This window comes from Pteropus alecto, unplaced genomic scaffold (genome assembly GCF_000325575.1).
Source record: "Pteropus alecto unplaced genomic scaffold, ASM32557v1 scaffold104, whole genome shotgun sequence".
NCBI classification, from domain to species: Eukaryota; Metazoa; Chordata; class Mammalia; order Chiroptera; family Pteropodidae; genus Pteropus; species Pteropus alecto.
The window spans coordinates 3,923,570-3,950,704 of record NW_006436664.1 but is presented as its reverse complement, the minus strand read 5'-3'; the positions used below and the strand labels follow the sequence as shown (position 1 = coordinate 3,950,704).

Genomic DNA, 27,135 nt, shown 5'->3' with positions numbered 1-27,135 from the left:
TATGTGTTTTCATGTGTAAAAGGGAAAGTTAGGTGAACCTGACCAAAATCATCATTTCTCCACCTGTTGCCCTGTTTCTACTTTTAAAAAATTACTGTGCAATGTCCTATTTCCTTTACTGTTTGATTAATTTTTATCTTTTGTTCATGTGGTTATAAGATGGGATAAATAGATTTCTGCGTTCAGATTTCACTCCACCATCTTTACTTGGACTTATTTTTTTCCCCAGTAAACTTTTTTTAGAATACTTTTAGATTTACAGAAAAGTTTTGAAGATAGTACAGAGTTCCCATATGACCTCTTCACCCAGTTTTCCTTATTGTTAATGTCTTAACATTACCTTCGTATATATATCATATGAGAGAGAGCAGCATTATAACGTAACTAGTAATTAAACTCCACCCTTTATTCAGATTTCACTGATTTTTTTCGTAATGTCCTTTCTATGTTTCAAGATTCTATCCAGGGTTCCATATATACTTAGTTGCTATGTCTCCTTTGCTTACTCTAGTCTGTGAACATTTTCTCAGACTTCTGTTATTTTTGATGACCTTGACAGTTTTCTGGAGTAGTGGGTCAGGTATTTTATAGAATGTCTCACAATTTGGAGTTTTCTGATGTTTTTCTTATGGTTAGACTGATGTATTGGTTTTTTGGGACAAAGAGTACAGGAGTGAAGTGCCATTCTCATCATCACATTATTTCAAGGTTATATGTTGTCAGTGTGACTTACACCAATGATGCTAATCTTGATCACCTGGTCAAAGTAGTGTTTGCCATGTTTCTTTCTCCACAGTAAAATTACTTACACATATTGCCCTTTCATACTCTACTCTTTGAAGCAAATCACTTAAGTGCAGCGCACATTCAAGGAAGGAAGAGAAGAGGTAGCCTGGGAGGTTAATTAAGCTTTACTTCCCTCAGAGAAGAATATCTACATAAATTATTTGTAATTCTTTAGTACAAGAGATCTGTCTCTTCTCCTTCATTCATTTGTTTATTTAGTTATTTATATCAATGTGACTCAATATTCATTTAATACGTTGGGTTATAACATATTAACCCCACTTTGTTGCTTGGAGTATTCCATCTTTGGCCTTTGGAAACTCTTTCAGTTGCTTCTTTTATCCATTTGACGTGTCCTCATCCTTTTGATTTTTGAACACTTTACTTTTTGGCACTATGAGATGCTCCGGGGTCATGTTCTATAGGGATGTATTGAGATGTCCCCCACCCCTAGAATCAGCCATTTCTCAAAGGTGCCCTGGTCCCTTTTATTGGAAAATGATATTAGAAACCAAGATCAGGAGGCCAGGTGTGCTCATTGTTGCTGGGTATGACTACTCCTAGGCCTAATGAGGAGAAAGAGCTAGGAAATAAATGTATGTATACTAACTAATGTATATACACGTTTCTGTAATTATTTATGTATCTATCCATTTGTATCTTTCTTAAGCTAAACCTGAATTCATAATGTCTTTGATTCTAATCCAGTACCATATAATTCATTCTAGCTTTCCCCTTTTTTCCCGTATGTAATTTCCCTCTACAACAGTAAGAAACTTGGCTCCCACCCCACACCATCCATTGACTTATTTTTCTACTTCGGTATACATTATAATGCTTTTAGAAGCATTAACACATACCTCCATGAGAAACAACTTTACCAACCAGAGTACACCGTTTATATATAGTTCCTTTAGTCAAGTCTTGTAGTTTCCAGTCAAAATACCACTTTGCAAAGTTACTTAGATTGGCTCATTTGTTTTACGTACCTCCTTAAGTGAGGTTATGCCATATATTTCTAATGTGTCAGGCTTTCTTTCACAGTCTGCATCCTATCCTAGAATCCTCTGATCTCGTGATTTTTTAAAAATTTTTTGGGAATTTTGAATAAAGTTTCTATAAGCATTCTCATACAGGTTTTTGTGTGGGCATATGTTTCAAGTCAGTTGGTTAAACCTAGTAGCTTAATTGGTAGGACTTACGTTAAATCTGTGTTAACTTTGGGAGGAACTGCCAGACTCTCTTCCATAGTGGCTGTACCATTTTGCATTCATACCAACAGTGAATCAGAGTTCTTGTTGCTCTCCATCTTTACCAGCACTTGAAATTGTTATTTTTGTTTTGTTTTGTTTCTTATTTTGGACGTTAGCCAATCTCTGGTGACAAATAATATTGAGCATCTTTTTATGTTTACTTGCCATCTTTATATCTTCTTGGGTAAAGTGTCTGTTCATATATTTGACCAGGTTTTCAAATTGGATTGTTTGTTTTCTTGTTAATTTTTAGATTTCTTTATATTTCTGGATTAAGTCCTTTATCAAATAGTTGATTTTCAAATATTTTCTTAGAGTTTATGTACTTTTTAAAATTCTTTTAGCATTGTGTTTAGCAGAACATTACTTTTCAATTTTGATAAAATTTAATTTATTGATTTCTTCTTTCTTTCATGGATTGTACTTTTGCTATTGAATCTAAAACTCTTTGATTGTCATAGTAAGGTAACAGATTTTTCTTCTGTGTTTTTTTCTAAAAGTTATAAATGTTATATTTTACATTTAGGTCAGTAATCCATTTTGAGTTAATTTTTGTATAAGGTACGTGGTACTTGTGAAGATTTTTGTTGTTTTTTGCATATGGACATCCATTTATTCCAGCACCATTTGTTGAAAAGGATATCATTTCTCCATTAAATTTTCTTCGTACCTTTGTCAAAAATCAGTAGACTATATTTGCATGAGTTAATTACTGGACTTTCTGTTCTGTTCCATTGATCTATGTGTCTATCCCTTTGCCAATACCATACAGTCATTTTTATTTTTCAACTGGAGTTGACATTCAATATTATTTTATATTTGTTTCAGATACAACATAGTGGTTAGACATTTATATAACTTATGAAGTGATCCCCTCAATTAGTATAGTACCCACCTGGCACTATACATAGTTATTACAGTATTATTGACTGTATTCCTTATGCCATACTTCCTCTCTGTGACTATTTTCTAACTACCAATTTGTACGTCTTAATCCCTTTACTTTTCTTAACCAGCCTCCAACCCCCTTCCCATCTGGCAGTCATATTTGTTCTCTGTCTATGAGTGTGTTTTCATTTCGTTCATTTATTTTGTTCTTTAAATTCCAAATGTAAGTGAAATCATATGGTATTTGTCTTTCTCTGTATGACTTATTTCACTTAGCATAATACCGTTTAGGTCCATCCATGTAGTTGAAAATGTTAAGGTCTCAGTTTTTTTTCTTGACTCTCCATATCATTGCAAATGCTGATTTTATTTTTTTTTTATTGCTGAGTAATATTCCATTGTATATATGCACCACAACTTCTTTATTTAATCATCTATTGATGGGCACTTAGGTTGCTTCCATATCTTGGCTGTTGTAAATAGCACCGCAGTGAGCATAGGGGTGCTTTTCAAATTAGTATTTTGGTTTTCTTCGGATAAATACCCAGAAGTAGAATTGCTGGGTCATAAGGTAGTTCTGTTTTGAATTTTTGAAGGAACCTGAAAACTGTTTTCCATAGTAGTTGTACCGACTTGCAGTCCCAGCAACAGTGTATGAGAGTTTACTTTTCTCCACATCGTTACCAATGCTTGTTGTTTTTTGATTTATGGCTATCCATTCTGATATCTTTTTTTTCTGAGGTGATATCTCATTGTGGTTTTGCATTTCTCTGATGATTAGTTAACATTGAGCATCTTTTCATATGTCTGTTGGCCATTTGTGTGTCCTTTTTGGAGAAATGCCCATTCAGGTCCTCTGACCATTTTTTAATTGGGTTGTTTGTCTTTTTGATGTTGAGTTGTATGAGTTTTTTATAAATTTTGGATATTAACCCCTTATCAGCTGTATCATAGGCAATATCTTTTCCCATTCGATGGGCTCTCTTTTTGTTTTATTGATGGTTTCCTTTGCTGTGCAAAAACTTTTTAGTTTGATGCAGTCCCATTTGTTTATTTTTCTTTTCCCTCACCCGAGAAAATATATCAGAAAAAATATCATACTAAGAGCAATATCAGAGAGGTTACTGCCTGTGTTTTCTTCTAGGAGTTTTATGATTTGGGGTCTTATATTTAAGTCTTTAATTCATTTCAAGTTTGTTCTTATATATGGTGTAAGAAGATGGTCCAGTTTCATTTTTTTGTATGTATCTGTCCAATGTTACCAACACCATTTATTAAATAGACTGCCTTTACCCCATTATGTTTTCTTGCCTCCTTTGTCATGGATTAAAGGACTACGCAGGTGTGGATTTATCTCTGAACTCTCTATTCTGTTCCATTGATCTCTGTGTCTGTTTTTATGCCAGTACCTTGCTGTTTTGATTATTATTGGCTTGTAGTATAGTTTGGTATTAGGTAGTGTGATACCTCCTCCAACTTTGTTCTTTTTCAGGATTGCCGTGGCTATTTGGGGTCTTTTATGGTTCCATATAAATTTTAGGATTATTTGTTCTAGTTCTGTCAAAAATTTTGTTGGTATTTTCATAGGAACTTAATTAAATCTATAGATTACTTTAGGTAGTATGAACATTTTAACAGTTAATTATTTCTGTCCATGAGCACAGTATTGTGTATTCTTCCATTTATTTAAATATTCATTTTCTTTCTTCAATTACATAATTTTCAAGAACAGGTCTTTTACCTCCTCGGATAAATTTATTCCTAGGTATTTTATTGTTTTTGATGAAATCGTAAATGGGATTTTGTTAATTTCTCTCGTGTTAATTCATTATTGGTGTATAAGAATGCTACTAATTTCTGAATATTAATTTTGAATTCTGCTACTTTACTGAATTCATTTATCAGTTCTGAAATAATTTTTGGTGGAATCTTTAGGGGTCTCTGTATATCGTATAATGTTCTCTGCAAAAAATGAGTGTTTTACTTCTTCCTTTCCAATTTGGACACCTTTTATTTATTTTTCTTGCCTGATTGCTGTGGCTAGGACTTCCAACATTATGTTGAAAAAAAGTAGTAAAAGTAGACATCCTTGTCTTATTCCTGATCTTAAGGAAAACACTTTTAGCTTTTTCCCCTTGAGTATTATGTTAGCTATGGGTTTATTGTCATCTGTGGCCTTTATTATGTTGAAATATGTTCCCTCCATTCCCACTTTGCTGAGAGCTTTTATCATAAATGGATGCTGGATTTTGTCAAATGCTTTTTTTGCATCTATTAATATAATTATATGATTTTTATCCTTCATTTTGTTTATTTGGTGTATCACATTAATTGATTTGTAGATATTGAACCAGACTTGCATCCCAGAAATAAATCCCACTTGATCATGGTGTGGATATGTTTAATGTATTGCTGATTTCACTTTCCTACTGTTTTTTTGTGGATTTTTGCATCTATATTCACTAGGGATATTGGTCTATGATTTTGCTTTGTAATGTCTTTGTCTGGTTTTGGAATCAGGATAATAATGGCCTCATAAAATGAGGTTGAGAGTCTTCCCTCTCCTTGAATTTTTTGGAATCATTGAGAAGGATAGGTGTTAATTCTTCTTTGAGTATTTGGTAAAATTCACCTGTGAAGCCATCTGGTTCAGGGCTTTTGGTTTTGGTGGGTTCTTTGTTTACTTATTCAATTTTGTTAGCAGTAATCAACTGGTTCAAATTTTTTGTTTCTTCTTGACGCAGTCTTAGAAAAATGTATGTTTCTAGGAATGTATTCATTTCTTCAATATTGTCTAATTTGTTGGCATACAATTGCTTGTAGTATTATCTTATACACTTTGTATTTCTGGGGTGTCAACTCTCACTTCTCTTTCATTTCTGATTTTGCTTATTTGGGTCGTCTCTTTTTTTCTTGATGAATCTGGTTAAGATTTATCAGTTTTGTTTATCTTCTCAAAGAACCAGCTCTTGGTTTCATCGATCTTTCGTGGTGTTTTTTTAGACTCTATTTTATTTATGTCTACTCTGATCTTTATTATTTCTACTCACATTGGACTTTGTTTGCTGTTGTTTTTTTAATTCCTTTAGGTGTAAGGTTAGATTGTTTGAGATTTTTCTTGTTTCTGTAGGTAGGCCTGTATTGCTATAAACTTCCCTCTTAGGAATGGTTTTGCTGTGTCCCATAGATTTTGAGTCAATGTGTTTTCATTTTCATTTGTCTCAACATAATTTCTGATTTTTTCTTTGATCTCATTGTTAACCCATTCATTGCTTACTAGCATGTTATTTAGCCTCCAGGTGTTTGTGTATTTTTCATTTTTTTTCTTGTAGTCGATTTCTAGTTTCATATCATTGTGGTCAGAGAAGACACTTGATATGATTTCAGTCTTCTTAAATTTATTGAGACATGTTTTGTGGCCTAACATGTGGTCTTTCTTGGAAAATGTTCCATGTGCAATTGAGAAGAATGTTTATTATGCTGCTTTGGGGTGAAATGTCAGTCAACATTTGCTTTATATATTTAGGTGCTCCTATGTTAGGTACATAAATATTTATTACGGTTACGTCTTCTTGTTGGATTTACTCCTTTATTATTTTGTAATGTCCTTCTTTGTCGCTTATTATAGCCTTCATTTTAAAGTCTATTTTGTCTGCTATAAGTATTGCTATTCCAGCTTTTTTTTTTTTTTTTCATTTTTATTTGCATGAAATGTCTTTCCCATCCCTTTACTTTCAGTCTGTGTGTGTCTTTCAATCTGAAGTGGGTCTTTTGTAGACAGTATATGTATTGGTCTTGTTTTCTTATCTATTCAACTACTCTATGTCTTTTGATTGAAACATTTAATCTATTTACATTTAAAGTGATAATTGATAGGTACATAGTTATTGCCATTTTATTATTCATATTTGTTTCCACCCCTCCCCCTTCCTTTTCTTAAAGAAGTCCCTTTAAAATTTCTTGTAATATTGGTTTGAGGGTGGTGAATTCCTTCAGCTTTTGCTTATCAGGGAAGCTCTTCATCTTACCTTCAATTTTGATTGATAGTTTTGCCGGGTATAGTAGTCTTGGTTGTATTTCCTTTATTTTCATCATTTTGAATATTTGTTGCCAGTCTCTTAGGGCCTATAAAATTTCTGTTGAAAAATAAGTTGACAGTCTTATGGGAGCTCCCTTGGAGGTAACTAATGCTTTGTTCTTGATGCTTTAAGATTCTCTTTGTCTTTAATCTTTGGCATTTTAATTACGATGTGTCTTGTTGTGGGCCTCTTTGAGTTCATCTTGTCTGAGATTCTCTGTGCTTCCTGGACCGTATGTCTATTTTCTTTGCCAGGTAATGGAAGTTTTCAGTCATTATTTTTTCAAATGAGTTTTCAGTTCCTTGCTTTCTCTGTTCTCCTTCTGGTACCCTTATAATGCAAATGTTGTTACACTTGATGTTGTCCCAGGAGTCCCTTAAACTTTCCTTAGTTTCTGAATAATTTTTTCTTGTTTTCTGTTCCCATTGGGTGTTTTCTGCTACTTTTTCTTCCAGATCGCTAATTTGAACCTCTGCTTCATCTAATCTACTGTTGATTTCTTCTAGTGTAGTCTTTGTTTCAGTTATTGTATTCTTCATTTCTGACTGTATTTTTAATGGTTTCTTTGTCCTTTTCTATGTTTATTATCTCTTTGTTGAAGTTCTCACTGAGATCATCAATTTTTCCTTTAAGTTCATTGAACATCTTTATAACCAGCGATTTGATCTCTATATCTGGTAGATTGCTTGCCTTTATTTCATTTAGTTTTGTTTTCTGGAGTTTTTTCCTGTTCTTTCATTTGGACATGTTTTTTTGTTTTCTCAGTTTGGCTTCTTTATTTTTTTTATGTATTAGATAGATCTGGTACATCATTCTGTTTTGGCCGGGTGGCCTTATGTATTAGGTGTCCTGTGTGGCTTATTGGTACATTCTGCCTGAACACCTGCGCTGGGTGCTCCAGGAGTATCCCTTGTGTAGGTTGTCTGTGCTCTCCTATTGTAGTTGATCCTTGATTTCTATTGGCACGTCAGTGGGTGGGATTGACTCTCAGGCTGACTGGCGGTAAGGATTCACCACACCCACAGGGTATAAGCTGCTTTGTGGGGATTGACCTCATGGAGTGAGATTCACCCCAGTGTGCTCACACCTTTTTGGTGTGCCTCTTATGGGGCTAATCAGATGGTGTTCTGTTGTGGTCTGATGCCAGGCTCCAGGTGTATTGGTTCTGGGGCCCCTTGGGAGGGGCTCCCATGCAGTTGTGGCCTGTGACCAGCATGGAGCTACCTGGTAGAAGCTACAAAGCTTTTTGCAGCTGGTCACTCATTGTGTTGGTACTAGAGGCACATAGAAGAAGCCAAGCTGTGAACCTGAGCCGGCTGCACCAGCTCGGGCCTGGAGAAGCTCAGCAGAAGGCCCAAGGCACCCAAAGTCCTTAGGCTTCCTGCTGGCTGCTCGTAAGGCTCAGTAACTGAATGAGCCTCAGGTGATACTTGAATTGGGTGAGGCAGGATCCCAGGAAGTCACCGGAGTGGCTCAAGTAGTTTTTATCAGGTTAGTGCAAATTCAGATATTGTGGCAATGCTGCTGAGCCTGTGGCCATTTGCAAATGTCTTAAATCTCACTGAGGCTATTCACTGCCCACCTTGGGCCTGAAGACCCCAAGATTTGTTCACAAATCTACAGCTCCAGCTGGGGCTGGTTGCCTACCATCGGAATGGTAATTGTCTTCAGAGGCACTCAGGAGCCAAGGCCTGTTGACTGCTGCTGAAAGAGCCTCCTACTAAGATGCCAAGGTGTGACTGGTTACCCGGCCAAGAATATGCCTCTGGCAGTTTGAGAGTTGGTTGGGGTGGGGTTCCAGAGAGTCACCAGGGTAAGCAAGCAGAGTTTACCAGGCCAATGCAGATTCAGATTTGGCCGTGTTGCGGGGAAGGCTCAACTCTGGCGAGATGGCACCCGCCTATAGGCTGCATAAGAGGAGGGTTCAACGCAGGGATAATGGCAGCTTTCCCTCCAACCTTCACCCTGAAACCACACAACTCAGTCTTTTCTTATATGTCTCTGGTGCCCCTGGAGCTCCTGTCTCTCTGCCTGAGAGTGAGTCTGTACATAGGCCCTTTAAAGGGATATCTGGGTTTCCAGCCTTCTGTCTCACCTGAACAGACAGAATCCCCACTGATTTTTACTGCTAGATTTGGTGGGGACTTCTTTTCCTGGCATTCAAACTCTGGGCTGGGAAGCCCTAGTGTGGGGCTGTGGCCCTTTGCTACTCTAGGGGGACCTTTGCAGCCCATTTCACATCTCTTCCCCTTCTTCCAGCCTCAATGTCGTCTCTTCTTTATATCCTTAGTAACAGTAGTTATGTTCAGCTAGTCTTCAGATGGTTTTTCAGGTTGATTGTTCTATAATTTGATTGTAATTTTAATGTGGTCATGGGAGGTGGCAAGCACAGCAGTAACCTACTCTACCATCTTGACCAGAACTCCCAAACTATGAAGTCTCACACAGTCTTAATTACTGAATCTTTATAGTAAATCTCAAAATCGGATAATATCAGTCCTCTACTTTTGCTTGTTTATTGTAGAATAGTTTTGGCTATTCTAGTACCTGTGCTCTGCCATATATATTTTAGAATCAGTTTGCTTTCATCTACAAAAACAGTTGCTGGAACTAGATGTTTTTAAACATTCTTTTCAAAGTAGATACTTTTTTTTCTTTCAGTATTGCTTCCACTCTAACTTTATAACTCTTCTTAGGGGATTTTCAAGTACTGTTTCATTCAGTTTGTCAACTGCCACACCGTACTATATTTACATGTAATTTATGACCATAAATCTTGTTACCTTATTGATCACCAATTTTATTTATGAAATTTGCTTTTAAATAGATTTTATTGATTTTCAGAAATGAAATTTACGCCCAAAAGATAACATCTGTTTTTTCATACAATAGCACAACTCGTTGAGGTAGGTGATATTCATGTTTTATAAGTGAAAAAACTTCGAGTGGTTGACTGGTAGCTCAAAGAGTCAGAGTCAGTCAATTAATTACACATTACAGGACTTGGTCTATCTCAGACTTACACAGGCAACTCAAACTTAGCAACTAAAATGGAATTTATAATGTATTAATTCATTCTTAAAACTGTGTTCTCCATGGTCCCTATCCTAATCAGTGGCACAACCATCTGCCTATATATCCAAACTGAAACTTTTTTATCAGAACCCTGATTAAATTAGTCTTCTTCGTTTTTTTCATTCTGTCTTTTTAATTGATGTGTCTCAATTGAACTTATCTTTCTTTAATTTTTTTTACCCCCATTGCCCATCTACTTTAATTTGTACATGTATTTGTTATAGTTTTTATTACAATATATTAAAATTAGGATTTCTTAAGTAGAGCCTTTTTCATTTTGTTCTTCGTAGCTTTTGTTCTAAGGGAGAAATGAGAAAAGAAAAGGAAAACACTCAATCCCAAACCTTTTCTTTTAGTTAATTAATTTATTCAGTAAATATTTATTGAATATATATTATGTGTCAGGTACAGTTCTGTTTGCTCAGAACACAGCATTATTGTCCCAGTTTAGTTAAGAAGATAGACATTAAGTAAATAATTACATAAATACTTAAAATAATATTAACCGATGCAACCAATTATTGGTTTCTAGGAACAGTTTATAGTCAGATCTTACGATATTATAATCTAGGGGTACAGGTGGAGGGATCGGGAAGAACCATACATAAGAAGGAAGACTAACAACAACAAAGATTAATATGTTAGCATCATTTTAAATGGCACTGTGGAGGTTTCTTTCTACTCAGCTGAAGTCTGTGGGTTCTGAACTTTCAATGGTGTATTTTAAACTAAATCCTTGTTAAGATAAAACCGGTTTATAACAGCTTTAGTTGATGGAAAGGCACATTTGGAAGATTAAGTATGGGTTGACATTATAAATAGATTATTTCACATCTATTTTTGTTTTCATTCCTTGTTTTTTCTTCCTATAATCTTTAAATTCCTTCTGTCTTTTTTCTCTTTGCCACTTCTGACTTACTTTGCATCTTTCTGTTTAATGTCTATCTTGTCTTATTACTCTACCACTTCCCTACCTTCCCTTACCCCTTGAATCTTCAGTGCTTTTGTCTTTTTTACTTTTATCCACAAATAGGAAAAAAGTAAAAAGAATTCAAGTTAAAATGACTTACATATACATACTAACATAGACAAGTTTGCGTATGTATATTCTAACTTTTGAGAACATGATATATTTTTTCAGTCTCTTTATTGTTGGTATATTTTTTAACATATTAAAGATGGCACTATATAAAAATGAGACTTAGAGAGTAAAAACAAACAATTTATAATTTTCTGATTAGCCTATCAGTAGTTCTTTTTATCATTTGAGGGCAAAGTTTAGCTTATTCCCATGGAACTGGTGAATGACTATAGGTTCAGAAAAGAAAGACATAAAAGACACGATATCGAGTGATTTAGGGATAAATCAAGAAATGTGACATTTCATACATGGGTCTTTTCACTTAGAGTGCAAGGTTGTCAGTCAGAAGTTGCATGCTATAGGAAATCAATTGAAGCTTGAGCCCATGGACATTTACTTCAGCAAAATTCTTACTAATTATCATGACTGTGTCTAGTTACACTGTTGTAGGCATAAATTAGAGTTTATAAAAGGTTGAGGTTCTTTTGTGTAATTGTAAACCTTATATTAATGATATATAATTTATAGTTTCTCAGTTATATTTTGAATAACACTATTCTTTATTAAAGCAGTGAAGTTTTATATGCTATATATGCTACTAGTAAGCCTTAAACCTAAAAAGTCATTTTATATGGAAAATTGAATATCCTATATAGCTGATTTAAAATGTCTTATGTTTTTCTAAAGATTGATTTTTTTGGTCTAATTTTTATGTTTTCTTAAGTAATAAATTTAAGTGATATGGTAGGATTGAATTTAACTTTCTGAAAACCGCTTTTTTTGATGACTAATCTTTAACTAGATATTGAATGATCCAGCTCAGGAAAACATGTCAAATATACTGAATTGGCACTTACAGAGTATTAACATCAAAGATCTGGTCTCATTTTTTAATGTTCTATATCAGTGATCAGCAAAGAAGGACCTATCACCTGTTTTTGTAAATAAAGTTTTATTGGAACACAGCCACACCTGTTTATGTGTCTGTTACCTGTGCATGTTTTTACACTACAAAGGCAGGGTTTAGTAGCTGTGACAGTGAACATACAGCAAAGTCTAAAATGCTGTCTGATCCTTTACAGAAAAAGTTTGCTGATCTCTGCTCTGTATAATCTAGTTGAGATTAAATTATGGCGTAGTCGATCTTTGATATTTGTACAAGTATTCCCTGAGACTTTTAAAGGAATACAAGTAGAGAAATACAAGTATTGGCTTTTTCTCTTTCCAAATTCATGTTTGTATCAAACTTGTTTCTGTGTAAATTTTCAAGTGTCAAGTTAATCATTTGTTTATTAGTTTATTTTTCCCTTAATGATCATTTATTACTATACTTACTTCAATTATAAATTCTAATAATAAAGCAAAATTGTGATCCAGATGCTAAGTGGTTGACTTGGATTATTAATGCCCTGCATGTCAGACTTGGCATCGTTACCAAACCTGTTTCAGATTCATTCATCAAAAGGATAAATCCCGACATTTTATGTACTTTTAAGGGCAATCACATACATTATTTATAGTCTTAATATTAAATTCATGTGCTAAAGATTTAGTATAATCTTTAATAAGAAAATTTGATTTTAATTTTTAAAACATTGTATTTGTTAGTGAGGAATTTTAATATTAGACTAAATTCAATTATCTTAACCATATCCTGTTAAAAAATGCTAATTTAAAGCATTGAAATGCTTTCCTTTTCTCTATTAAAATAACAATTCTTCACATTGCAGTACATGAGAAAAACCTAAAAGTATTATATAGAAATCCACACACTTTTTGTTGTGTTGATTATTTGGAATACACATATTAGGTAACCTGCCTATATTGTTATTTTCTTCCTGATCATATGTAATTCTTTGAAATGGAAAAGGGAAATTTATAACCTTGAGAACTAAATTTTTTTTTGCAAAAGTTCCCAGTAATCTACCAATCTAAATGTTTAATTTTCATGTATCTTTTCATATTTTAAATGATCAAGTTTAATAAATTAATTATGGAGTTTATAAAAATTTAAACTGAATCTTCTTTGGCAGTTGCCATAATCAACTCTTAGTTTTATTTCATCCAAAAAGAACATCAAGGTAAATATTCCTCACATATATGGCTTCCTTTAAAATCATATTAAGCCAACTGATGCTTAAATGCCACTGATGTTCTTCACATACTTTTACCTGATCATAAATAAGTGTAAGAATTTTGTTATCTTACACTTTTCTACTGTGTTTTTTAATTGAGTAAAAAAGAAGTGATTATCTTCATAGTTCTTATAGAACAAGTTTTTTTATGAAGCAGGAGATTTGAAAACGATTTATTTTGGGAGAAAAAAGATAAAATATGAGAGTGTTTTTGCCCTTGTTGAAATGTGAATCCAAGTGGACATTAGTAGTTTAAAATACATTAAGTTTATGTAATTCAAAATTACCATACCTTCCTGTTAACTTATACTACTTAAATATGTGTCGGAATAGTTTTCTGATATATTTATTTTATTCTGTTTAAAATACAATGTTCTAAAATTTATACTTTTTCTTCATCAATGTAGCTGTTTCATTGAACTGTAAAGTTTGGAAAAATTTTGTAACAAATTTATTAAGTGTCTTCTTTCATCTTTTCCTAGTATTGTGTGGGGGGGGGCAGTGGGTGTTAAATGTTAACTCATAGAAACATAGAAATAGGGCTTGAAAAACCAGGAACCTGGATATCTAAAGTTTTTAGTTCAATTTTAAAATAATGAGGCCATTTCTAAAATTCACATCATTTAGAAATACTCATTATAGATTTTCATTTAATTCGCCCAATATAGTGGTTGCCTAAATAATAGACAGTTTCTAAGATGGGTCATTTAAAGTTTTTTTTTTATGTTACCTTTACAGCATTTCTTCAATTCACCAACATTACCAATCATTTCAGTAAGCACTATAATTCTTATAAGACAGAATTCATTTTTGAGGGGAACCAGTTTGCTTTCTTTGTCCTTAAATTGAATAATTCTGTGTATATTATGAAAAAGAGAAAATGACATTAGTCATCTAAAAATGTTCAATTTTGGTCAGCCTTTCTATATAGTATACTTGTTTTAACAAATAAGTAGCAGCAGGAGATTTCAGGTCAAATGTAGTGATAATTATTTATCGCTGCTTTTGAGGTAACAGTTAAATTTTATAATAAAAATACTTGCCTTGTTTTATTTGTGATGATGTCCAAAAAACAGAGGAAGCACAGTTTCTGTTAAGCATTGAAAGTCCAGGAATAAATATAATGATGAGAATGAGTATGTCTATCACTGGGGAACTTTCTTCATCTAAGCACATATGAACAATTGATCCTTGTAGTCATATATAGCAGTAAACATTAATAACTTAACAGTCTGAAGTCAGTGCAGAAGATACGGAGCATTATTGAAAGATAGAGTCGAGCAGGTGGCACTTTAATATGTTCGGTGTCATGGTTGACTCTAAAGACTAGTCGAATGAAATTACTTGAGGTTCTAAAGATTTAAAAAGCGAACTCATTTTGCTGCACTAAGGAAATGCTACTGATCAGGCTTTCTGTGTCCCTTTTTTCTAGGCTAGAAAATATTAACCCTGAAGAAAATGACATGGTAAGCCATTCTCTGAGGAGATTTCTTGATGTCAGTCTTATATCTTAGAGGCTTAAGTTCAATTGAGTGGGTTTCAAGAACTAAGATGTGGGAAAAAGAAGAATTGACACACTAATAATGTACATCTTTGCTGCAATATGAAAATTCAATAACTTCACTCAGTCAATTTACAATTCACATGTGCCTATTAATTAAAACCCTATATTAAATAAAATATATTAAAACTTCATGTCTGACTAACATATAATGGTGTTGGTAGACATTACAGGACTTACTGAACAGAATAAACAATGCAGACACAGGCATAGCTATTCAGAAGAATGGAGCTATAATTGTGGATAGAATCTACAAGACCAAAGCATGTAAAAAGAGAATAACTGCAGAAGAAATGAATGCAGTGATAGAAGAACGGGATGCTGCTTTGTCTCAGGTAACTGACTATATCTGTAAAAGCATCTACTACCATTTCCCCCTCCTCTTTACCATTAAAAAATTACTTTCCCCACATATTCTTAATTTAAATGAGTTCTTAGCAGATAAGTAATACCACAATGATAGATGTAATAATCACGTTTTGTTATTCTTCAAAATGTCCTCGTTTCTTAATATACTGTTAACCTGTCATAAAAAAAAACATAGTTTTTGTATTTAAAATAATTACTCATATATGAGACATCTTGAGTCACAGTTTTGTGAAGACTGAGATTGTGTCTTTTATTATTATTTTATTCCCAGTGCCTAATCCAGTGCCTTTTAGTAAGTACTGATAAATGAATCAAATTATTAGTGTATTCTTTTCTGACATCACACCTTCCTGCTCTAACTGAAACCTAGTTGCCTCCCTGAGGCTACTGCTTCCGCTTCAGTCCTCTCAGGTAGTGATTGTATTTCCACCCAAAGCAGTTATACCAATGGACGTGAAGGCTTGTTCTTCATTAGTGTGTTTAGATTGTTGTTCCTTTTTTTCCTCTCTAAAGACCTTAGAAGCTTATGCATCAGATTTTACCACCCAGTACACACTCTTATGTTGCTTCCCTCATTTCTTAAGGATTTTAGGGTCCATTTCATTGTCCCTCTCTTCAGACTACGCCTTTCATGATTGATGATGATTTAAATATCTATGTAGATGATTCTTTCAACATCCCAGCCTCTCATCTTGAATTTCTCTCCTCCAGTCGTCGTGTATTCTACACTTCTTCTGCTGTCACCCTATGGTCATATCCTGTTCTCGGTCATGGTCAGTCTCAATTTCAAGCATCCTACTTTCTGACCACCACTTACTATCTTTCCAGCTCACTTACTCTCAAACTCTGACTATAGCAAATTTTCAACTCCATTAGTATCTTTTCTATTGATCTTACTCCCTGTTTTCCTATCCCTCCAGCCTCTCATGTCCTCACTTCCCTGTTTATCTAGCTTAGGTTTCATGGCTCACTCTAATTATCAACAATTTGCATTTAATATGACCTTGGTTCTCTTGGCCCTCTCTTTGTCCTACTCACCTGGCAAAACCTAAGCTTTATAAATTTAACTTTCCGCCTGTCTACACTTTCACAGCTTTATATGGCAGGAGAATGTCACACAAGTTTGCCAAATGTACTTACCTTAAATTCATGGCTCCTGTCTTCAGATAGGCCCTTGGTGTTATCTGATAATCTTTTTGCTTTTTGTTAGTCCATCCTACTTCCCTTTAGAGGCCAATTTTCTCTTCTCCCTTCTTCTTAGGTACCCACCCTTCCCTAAGAAATGCTATCTCCACCGTTTCATCCACCAGCCCACCTGCATTTGCACCCATATGCTCTGCCTTTTCCAGTTTCTGTCTTTCTTTTACTACATGCATGTGTTTAAGGACAACCTCTCTGTTTCCACAGTAGTTGACATCTTTTCTTGCCTGCGTAAGGTTATCACCTAACCAGTTGTCCCTTTTCTCTTCTACTTCATGCCGTGTTTCCTACTAGTTCATTTCTGTCACTATCTAAAATGCTTTATTATCTTCCATGGAAGCTGGGTGGAAGTTTTGGTTAAGCCTTAGTCTATTTGTGGTTTACTGCTGCATTTTTGTACTTCCCAAACTGAGAGCTGTGTATTCACTAGGGCCCTACTCCTGGCAGATCCTGTATTCTAGTGTTTGTCTCTTCAGCATTGTAAGACTGGAAAACTCCATTATTCTTTTCAAAGAGTTTAGGGTTTAGCTTTTTAATTTCTCACTCTGTATAGGTCTGGGATTAACAAATGCCTTGAGGTGGCATTCTCAGATCTCAAATTTTGTCACTTCAGCTCTGTATAACTGCCAGAAGCATAGATAATTTCTCTGTCCGCCAGGAGTCCTCTGTGTAGTCAAAGCCTGATTTCTCAGCCCCTTGCCAATGCCTTGAATCTTTAAAACTCAGGCGGGAAATGACTGCACATCTTCAAATCTCCTCTCTCCAATTAACCCTTCTTAAGAATTTTAGTCGCTCATGTTATTGTCGTAGCGGCAGCCTTCTTATGTCTTTTAAACAGATGATTTTAAAATTTAATCTGGCTTTCCTTGTTTTGGGTTGGAGCATTATTCTGCCACAAATGATTCCATCCTATCTAGATGTGGAGATCTGACATTTATCTTCAGTTTAGAATGGGAAAAATTCCTTAAACTTTTAAAATGGGCAACTGTTTTTTACCACGTTGTACCCTACCAAGTGTATTCAGTCTTGGATCAACGTATTGTTGTAGAAGAGATAGCCAAAACTAATTTTATGTGCTTGGAAATAATCATAACATAAATTCAAACATTTGATTTTCTAACCATTTATTTTCTTGTTAACTAAGAATAAACACATAGAGCATAATTAAATATTGCTTGCCATTCGTTCCTTCTCCCTCTCTGTCCTTTGCCTATTGCCTCTCATAGTATAAAATATAAAGAAATCAATACTTGATGGTATTTACCAACATGTCATTATTTAAAAATAGATATTTTCTATCACTGCAATATATTTATTAATCTCTATGTATGTATTTATTATGTTTTATGGAACAGTTCTTGTTTATTTTAATTTATATACTTGTCAAGCTTTCTGGCCCAAGTGGTATTCATTTTAATATTTATGTCATTACTAGCTTATAATTCTGAATGGAAACTTTTTTGCATGAATTTTTAAAAATAAGGTTTTTTATTTTGCAATAGTTTTAGATTTGCAGAAATGTTTCAAAGATAGCACAGTACAGAGTGCCCATGTGCCTTTTACCTAGTTTTGATTTCCCCTGAGTTTTGCCATTTCACATTACGTTTATCAAAATTAGGAAACCCACATTGGTACATTACTATTAATTTTAGACATTCTTCAGATTTTACCACTTTTTCAGTAAAGTCCTTCTGTTCTAAGATTCATCATGTCTCCCCAGTCTCCTCTGCCCTGTGACAGACAGCTTATTAGTCTTCCTTTTTTTTACCGCCCATGCCTTTGAAGATACTGTTCAAATATTTTGTGGATTGTCTCTGACTTTGGGTTCATCTGACATTGTTCTTATGATTAGACTGAGATTTTGAGTTTGGGAAAGAATTATGAGAAATTTCACCTTAATTTTAAAGCTGTTATTTGTATCAGATATTTTATTATTTATAGTTTTAGATTTGCAGAAATGTTTCAAAGATAGCACAGTACAGAGTGCCCATGTGCCTTTTACCTAGTTTTGATTTCCCCTGAGTTTTGCCATTTCACATTACGTTTATCAAAATTAGGAAACCCACATTGGTACATTACTATTAATTTTAGACATTCTTCAGATTTTACCACTTTTTCAGTAAAGTCCTTCTGTTCTAAGATTCATCATGTCTCCCCAGTCTCCTCTGCCCTGTGACAGACAGCTTATTAGTCTTCCTTTTTTTTACCGCCCATGCCTTTGAAGATACTGTTCAAATATTTTGTGGATTGTCTCTGACTTTGGGTTCATCTGACATTGTTCTTATGATTAGACTGAGATTTTGAGTTTTGGGAAAGAATTATGAGAAATTTCACCTTAATTTTAAAGCTGTTATTTGTATCAGATATTTTCTAATTTTACTATGTCTTCTGTGTGGTGCCCGTATAACTTTAATCCCATTCTATGTAGTTATTGGAAATCTTTAAATTCAGTGAGAACTTCTTGATTTCGATACATTTATTAACTTCCTTTATTTTTTAAATCAAGTTAAAATCATTCATTTACTTGAACTGGCCTTGTTAAAATCTTATCTTTTTTCAGATGAATCCCTATACTATTATTTATTCAAATTCTTTTTGTATATATTTTTCTATTTCTTTTTTTAAGTTGAATTTATTGGGTGACATTGGTTAATAAAATTATACAGGTTTCAAGTGTACAATTCAATAATATGTCATATATATATTGCATTGTGTGTTTACCACCCAAAGTTAAATTTTCTTCCATCACCATATCCCCTTTAACTTTATCTACCTCCCCTTTCACCCCTTCCCTCTACTAACCATTAAACTGTTGTCTGTGTCTATGAGTTTCTGGTTGTCTCGTTTGTTGCTTTCAGTTTTATATCCCACATATGAGTGAAATACTTTTTCTGTCGGACTTATTTTGCTTAGCATGATAATCTCAAGGTCCATCCATGTTGTTGCAAATGGCAATGTTTTATCTTTCCTTATGGCTGAGTAGTATTCCATTGTATATATGCACCACATCTTTATCCAGTCATCTATCGAACAGCACGTAGGTTGTTTCCATATCTTGGCCACTATGAATAATGCTGCTTTGAACATTAGGGGGCACATACTTTTACAGATAAATGTTTTTAAATTTGGGGGGTACATACCCAGAAGAGGGATTGCTGGGTCATATGGTAATTATATTCTTATTTTTTTGAGGAGCCTCCATACTGTTTTCCATAATGGCTGTACCAATTTACATTCCCACCAGCAGTGTATGAGGGTTCCTTTTCCCCCACAACCTCTTTAACACTTGTTGTTACTTGTCTTGTTGATGATAGCCATTCTAACAGGTGTGAGGTAATATCTCATTGTGGTTTTGATTTGCATTTCTCTAATAGCTAGTGAAGTTGAGTATCTTTTCATATGTCTGTTGGCCATTTATGTGTTCTCTAGGGAGAAGTGTCTGTTCAGGTCCTCTGCCCATTTTTTAATTAGGTCGTTTTGTTGTTATTGTATTAGTGTTTTATATACTTTGGATATCAGGCCCTTATTGGAGGCATTGTTTGCAAATTCTTCTCCCATTCAGTTGGTTGCTTCTTTGTTTTGCTGATGGTTTCTTTTGCTGTGTAGGAGCTTTTTTGTTTGATATAGTTCATTCATTTAATTTTGCCTTTACTTCTCTTGCCTTTGAGGTCAAATTCATAAAATCCTGAAAGCCTTAATGTCTTTCATAAGGCGAATTAAAAGTTTTATGTTTAGCATTTGTTTGATAAAGTTCTCTTACCAACCAATCCTACATACTTTCTTTGTCATTTTTTTTTTTTGGCCCATTAATGCTCACATATTTTATTCAAATTATAGAAACATGTGTAATTAGAGGATAAAGCTAGAAACATTTTTTCCCACTAATTTTTCTGGGATTTTAAGTTTCATAGGACTGTAGAGGCTGTCCAGTTAAACCATCCACTTAATTGAGGAATCTGATCTATGATTAATTTTCAGTTTATCCAAATATTCATTTCTTCTTAATGTCTAAACTTTGTACTAGTATTGGCCTCAGTATTTGACTGATAAATTATATTGCATCAGATATATTCAAACATCTGTGTGACCAATAATGTCCTAAGTCATGCAGGCTAGTCTTAGAGGCTCAGTTGGATCTAGGTCAGAAACCAATAAACGACAGAAGAATAATAGAACTAGCCAGGATTTGGCAATTTTATTAGCTTTTAGGGCTGACCTTATGGTGAACTACAGTAATTCAAATGACCACTTGAATTAGTCTGGGATATCCAGAGAAACGGAACCAAGAGGAGATAGAGATTTCATATAAGGAATTCATTCCTGTAATCCTGGAGGCTGAGATATCCAAAATCTGCAGTTGGTAAGCAAGATACCCAAGAGAATCAGTGGTATAGTTCCAGTCTGGCTCCAAAGGCCTGAGAACCAGGAGAGCCAATGATGGAAGTTCTGTTCCAAGTTCCAAATTCAGGCACAAGAGAAGACCACTATCTCATTTCAAAGACAGAGAAGAAATTCGTTCTTATTCAGCCTTTTATTCTATTCAGGCCTCTAGTGGATTGGATGAGGCTCTCTCACATTGGGAAGGGCAATCATTACTCCTCAGTCTACTGATTCAGATGTTAATCACATCCAGAAACATCTTCACAGAAACACCCAGAAATAATTTTTAATCAAATATCAGGGCATCTGGTGGCTCAGTCAAGTTTTCACATAAAATTAACCATCACACCATTCATTCCTAGAGATTTTGGATAAATTAGGCTAGTTTAGGCGAGTTTTGATTTCCAAGGGCATGCATAGATGGGCGGGGCCTAGCAGCAGGAGGTCTTGGGCCTCACTGATACTTGTAATTGATAGGATTACACTATAGAGATTGGCCCCTAGCTGATACCTGGTGCATAGGTGAGGGGCCCAGCCCTTGAGAGCTGAATAAATTAGGCATGGGAATGGGGATTGGAATATGGACATTAGCCAGATGGGCTAGGAAGTGTTGGTAAAATACAATAGGTTCAAAACACGAAAGCAAAGGCTTTGTCATAAAACTTGGAGTATAACAGGGATGAAGGGAGAAAGTGGTAAATTCTATATGTTTGAGATCTATTCCGGGCATAATGGATAAAATGCTATGGCTTTTGAACTAAATTTCATTCCCACCTATTAATAAGAGTAAGACTTTATATTACCAGGCTTGATCATGATTAGGTCATGAACTGCAGTAACGTGAAAAGGAGCTTACAAGGTAAAAACTTAGAGTCAGAGCATAGGCAGGTAAGAACAGAAGCTAGCACTATTTTCTCTTTCCCAGTTAAATATCTCGTCATCTTTCAACTTCAACCTTTCCCTGGGTTTCCTTTTACTTTGTTGTCTTCTAGATGTTAGTTTCCTGTCGTTGATCTATCAAAGCTGAACTAGTGATCATAAATTTCTGTTACCTGAACACCATGCAGAGAATCTTAACTCACCACTCTTTTTGGAAATGAGTTATTCCAAATATCTAAATTCAATATCAGCTTTTTTAATTTGTTCATTTTCATTTATTGTTTCTGTTGTTAAAATATTTCTAAAACATTTTTCTACTTTCTTTAAATAAAATATAATTAATACATCTTTAATTTTTTCTGAAAATTTAGTTACTTTGTTTTTGTCAAATGCTATAATGAAAACTAAAGATCCCGAAGTCCTTCAGGTTCAGAGTTGACAAATACAAAAAAAACATAGTAAGACCAGGGATAATCATCAGGGTAATTAAAGAAATTCAGCTAAATATTTCACTAGTTAGGTTTTTTCTTTATAGCCTACAAGCTATACCAAACATCAAGCTCCAGCTCCAGCAAAATGAAAAATAAATTAAAAAGACAAACATGTGAATCTAATCTAGTCATATAATGAAGAAAATTCTGGGAAGACAGCTGAGCAATGTACAGAAAATACAGTTGATCTGTTGCTTTATGACTTTCCGCCTTTAAGCATGTTTTTCTCCGTTACTGGAACATGCTGCCTCTCTACTTGTTTCTCATTTGCCTACTGTTTTAAGGCTAATTTAAATATAATCTCTTCCATAAAGATCTTATGTGAAACAATATTGATAAATATCTGCTTTATGCCCACATTTTACCTTGTATCCTGTTATCGTACTTGTCACACTGCATTATAATTAATTGATTTTATGCCTTTCTTTCTTACTAGCATAAAGATAGGAATTGCTTTTCTTTTTCGGTGTCTATCACAATCCTTAGGATAGTGTTGGCACTTAATATATTTCTGTCGAAATAGAACTATTTCAAGATACACTGAACCAAAAGAAGTTAGTGAAATACTATTCATTCATTCGTTCATTCATTCATATTTTATTGAGTACTTATTATGTGCCTTGTGTTGGGAACTCATCAGTGATCTAAATATGGAAGGTTAATACTCTGTGGAACTTACATTTTAGAATGGAAATATAGATAGTAAACAAACAAATGAATTTTCAGGTAATGATATGATGAAAATAAAAAGGTGATGGAGAGTGGCTGCAATTGGTAGTAGAGTTGTCACTTTACATAGGGTGATCAAGGCAGGCCTCTTTGTCCACATGAATAGTAGAATTGGACTTGAAAGAAAAGGATCCAGCCACACAAAAGAACTATGAAAAGAGCATTCCATCATAAGAGATCAATACCCTGAGAGAAGGAATAAGCCTGCTGTGTTTAAGACACTGATATAAATATACCAAGCTTAAATGTGGTTTAAATACAAGAAATACAGTAGTAAGTATTGAAGTAGAAGAAATAGCAGCAAATAAATCTGTAAGGTATTGTAGGACATGGTAAGAAGTATAAATTTTAACTAAATGCAGAGGATATTGCAAGAGTCCAAGCAAAAGATGAAGCCAATAGTGGCTCAGAGGAGCAAGTGGAGATTTAGAGAAATAGACAGATTTGGGAAATATTTTAATAGTACAGTAAATAGGCCATGAAAACAGATTGCACTTGGGCGTAACAGAGCAGAAAGAATTAGAGCTGTCTCTTGTATCTTGGCTCAAACACTGTTTAGATATTTGCTCCATTTATCGTGATAGACGAGTTTTTGGGAGGAGATCAACATATTTTGGGAGAGAAATTACATTCTCTCTTGGATGTGGTATATTTGAGATGATTCTTAGAAATTCAAATGGAAAAATTGAGAAGGCACATGGTTACTGCAACCATCAGCATATAGATAATTAAAGCTATAGGACTAGATGAAACTAAGGAAAGATTATTGAGAAAAAAAGAGCCTAGGACCAAGCTCTGCTGTGTGCCAACATTTAGCAGTTAGGCAAAGTAGGTGGAGCCCACAGAGGAGACTAGAAAGGATGGCAAATGAAGCAGAAAGAAACTGAGGGGAGTTTGGTGTCAGAGAAGGCAAGAGAACATGTTTGTAACAGATGAAAGTCATTATTTCCCTTGAATGGTGTTAAGAAGTCGAGCAAGGTGAAGATGGAATACAGTCGGCCTTCTGTATACATCAGTTCCTCACCCATGGAATCAACCAACTGCAGATAGAAAACATTTGGAAAAAAGTTACATTGTTGCTGCTGTATACTATGTAGTTAGGCCTATGATGGTTGTATGTGTACTGAAGAAGTACTGACTTTTATTCTTGCAATTCCCTACAACTATTTACATAGCATTTACATTGTATTAGTTATTATAAGTAATCTAGAGAGTATACAGGAGGACAGTATGTAGGTTACATGCAGATACTATGTAAGGGGACTGAGCACCTGGATTTTGGTATCTACAAGGGTCCAGGAACCAATCTGCCAAAGATACTGAAGGATGACTGTAGTTATTTTTAGATTTGATCATGTGGAAGACATTGAAGGCCTTGACAAAAGTCCTGGCTAGGAGAGAGGCCACACTGGAGTAGTTTGAGGAGAGAATGAAAAGAGAGGATGTGAAGACAGTGAATGTATACAACTTTTCCCCCCTGTAATGGAGGTAGAGATTTGGGTATTACATGGAGAGGGGGCTTATGGTATCAGGGAATGATTTTTTCTTTTTTTTTAATGAGAGATTCTAGCATGTAGTTGGTATGTTGATGGAAATGAACCAGGAAAGAAGGAAAGGCGATTTTAAGGGAGATGAAAGATAATTGAAGTAGGAAAGTCTCAGAGTAGTTAAGTAGCTTGAGAGGGGATAAGATCTAGAACATAAGTGGAAGAGTTGTCTTTTGCTAGGAACAGGAAAACTACTTTAATTGTAACAGGAATATCAAAGAACTTGGATGGATGCATATACTGGCAAGTTGATAAGTTTAAAGGGTGTGGTGTCTGTCTCTTCCAGAATGGAAATGTTAATTTAGATTTTCAGTGTGATGGGTCATTGGATGGTGCTGAAGATTTGTAAGGAGGAGATAGTTTGAAATTGTTGTCTTAGTTTGCGCGTAAATGAACATAATTAGAGTAACGCAGGATTGCCAGACAGAGCAGAATGTCCACTTGAGAATTAGGGCAGTGAATTTAAAGTGAATTGAAACCTGTCAGGAAAGTTGCATGATTTCTTCAAGCAACATTCAGATCTTGAATATAGTGTGGTGTCATTGATCTTTGGTTTTAACTAGGGATGGGGTTTTAATAGTAAAAAAAAAAAAAAAAATGGGGTAAAAGGTTCGGGAGTCATTGCAGTGATGGGCCATGGACTCTCCCTTGCATAATAAGAAAGAGGAGTGATAAGTTATGCAGAAGGAACTGAGGAGAGTGTAGTATTACAGAAGGTAGAATCCTGGGCAGTAAAGAACTGGCAAGTCCATGTAGTAGAGATCTTTGTTTGTCTTAGAGAGTTGCTGTGAGTCATAGTTAAGAGAAAAGGACACCTGAAAGGAAGATTTGGAAGGTATTGCAAGTAGTAGGGTCAGTGTATTCCAGATACTTTTCTGTGTAATTTTTATATGGGTTTATGGGAGTAAAAAACTAAATGGTGGATATTTTACCACATAGTCAACAAGAAAGATGCAAAAGTGGTAAAAGAGAGGGAAAACATCTGAAGAAAAGATATAACTACTTTAGAAATTAGAAAATATTTCTCTGTTATACCAAGTACAGAAATTAAGGTGTGAGAAGATAAATATAATGCCACATATTTCAAGATCCAGAAGCCCATTTTAGAACATTCCTAATCTGGTTATGAATTTCTCATGATATTCTCTGTGACCAAAAGTCTCTGAAAAAGCAGATTGAGATTAGAGAGCGTAACATAAACTATAATAAATCCACTTGGAGAGCAAACCTAAAATCTCAGCCAATGATGTAACGTCAAAGTTAACCTTCTACATTAGCAGAGGGAAAAGGTAACCTAGTTTCTTAACCTCTCTGTTAGTGTTGCCTGCCCTGTCTATCCCTTGTAATTTGCATAGTGTGTGGCATATAATAGATATAAGATAATGATTTGTTAAGTTATTACGAGTTTGGCAAAAACTCATACCTGAAAAGAAAATAAATCATAATATTTAGAGTTTCATTTTTCAGAAAAAGTAGGAAGCACGTTTAACATTCTTTATTATAGTGACTGTAAAATTTTTATTAATTTTTTTCCCCTGTCAATTTGTTAATTTGCTTTCCTATCATACAGTTATTTGCCTGTGCATGTTTTTTAGCAGTCCATCTTACTAAAATATCTTGTCGATATTTGATCTAATAACTTTTCATTTTATTACTAAAAAAATTTTACAGCTTTCTAAAATTATAGATAACTGGAAAGTACAGATAAGCAAGAAGGGAAAATGTGCTCATAAACTCATTTCCTATTAATAATCATATACAGATTCTTTGTCTTTTTTTCAATGCATATAATATCACATACCACTTGGTAACCTGATTTTTCACTTGATTTTATATTTTGTCTGCTATTATTATAATTTTATAATGTGGATATATTAAGATTTGGTGAACTCATCTGCCATTTGGAAGTGGGATTTCTGGGTGTTTTTTTTTTGTAGTGTAAACATTTTTATAGCTAAATTTTTATGTGTTTATTGTCTTAAGGATAAGTCCTAGAAGTGGAAATACTGGATCAAAGAATATAAACACTCTTAAATAAATAAGTTTTCTTAAATTACCATCTTAGAAAAATTGTGCCATGAAAGCATCTTCATTCTAAAGATGTGACTTTTTAAGAGGGACTGAATTTTCTCAGTAGCATACTTAATAGTTGTTTCATAAACAGTTATTTGGGCACACAAATTCAGATTGCAATGATTTTGTTTTTTCAGTATATATGATTTCATATGGAAAATTTTCAGTTAACATTTTAGTTGTTTATATTTATGCTAAATTTTAACTTCAAAAACAGAAGTACATGCAACCAAATAGTAAAATTATCTGCCATGCTTACACAGATATTTCAGAAAGAATATAAAGGTATCTGAATATATCATTCACAGCAAAGTACTTCTCTTTAGTCCAACGTGTCAAGACTATTGAAATAACACTTGCATTCTCAACATAATGTATCACGGCTTTTACCATTTCGGAAATGACTCTGGCTGTGCGCATACATTTGCGTACAGGTTTGTTTGATTAATTGCTACTTGACTCATCTACCACAATACTAAGCTCCAGGATCACAAAAGGTCAGATTCCCAAACCACTTCCTAGAGTTAATTTAAATATTAATGTGGATACCTTGAAAAGATTCAGGGGAAGGTGGTTTTTATTGTTACTAGTAGCCTGTTTCAGTATTAT

The 27,135-nt window shown here is 34.3% G+C and overlaps 1 protein-coding gene across 11 annotated transcripts in view; it reads left to right on the top strand.

The window, feature by feature from the left end:
* MIPOL1 (mirror-image polydactyly 1) overlaps nucleotides 1–27,135 on the top strand; it is a 260,822-nt gene that overhangs the window by 62,733 nt on the left and 170,954 nt on the right. For 10 of the 11 annotated variants that reach the window (XM_025047925.1, XM_006913461.3, XM_025047931.1 and 7 more), the window contains 2 exons: nucleotides 14,730–14,763; nucleotides 15,023–15,193. In XM_025047925.1, the coding sequence (XP_024903693.1) occupies nucleotides 14,730–14,763; nucleotides 15,023–15,193 (205 nt within the window). The remainder of the gene's footprint in view (nucleotides 1–14,729; nucleotides 14,764–15,022; nucleotides 15,194–27,135) is intronic. The other variant, XM_025047929.1, reaches the window with a different exon arrangement.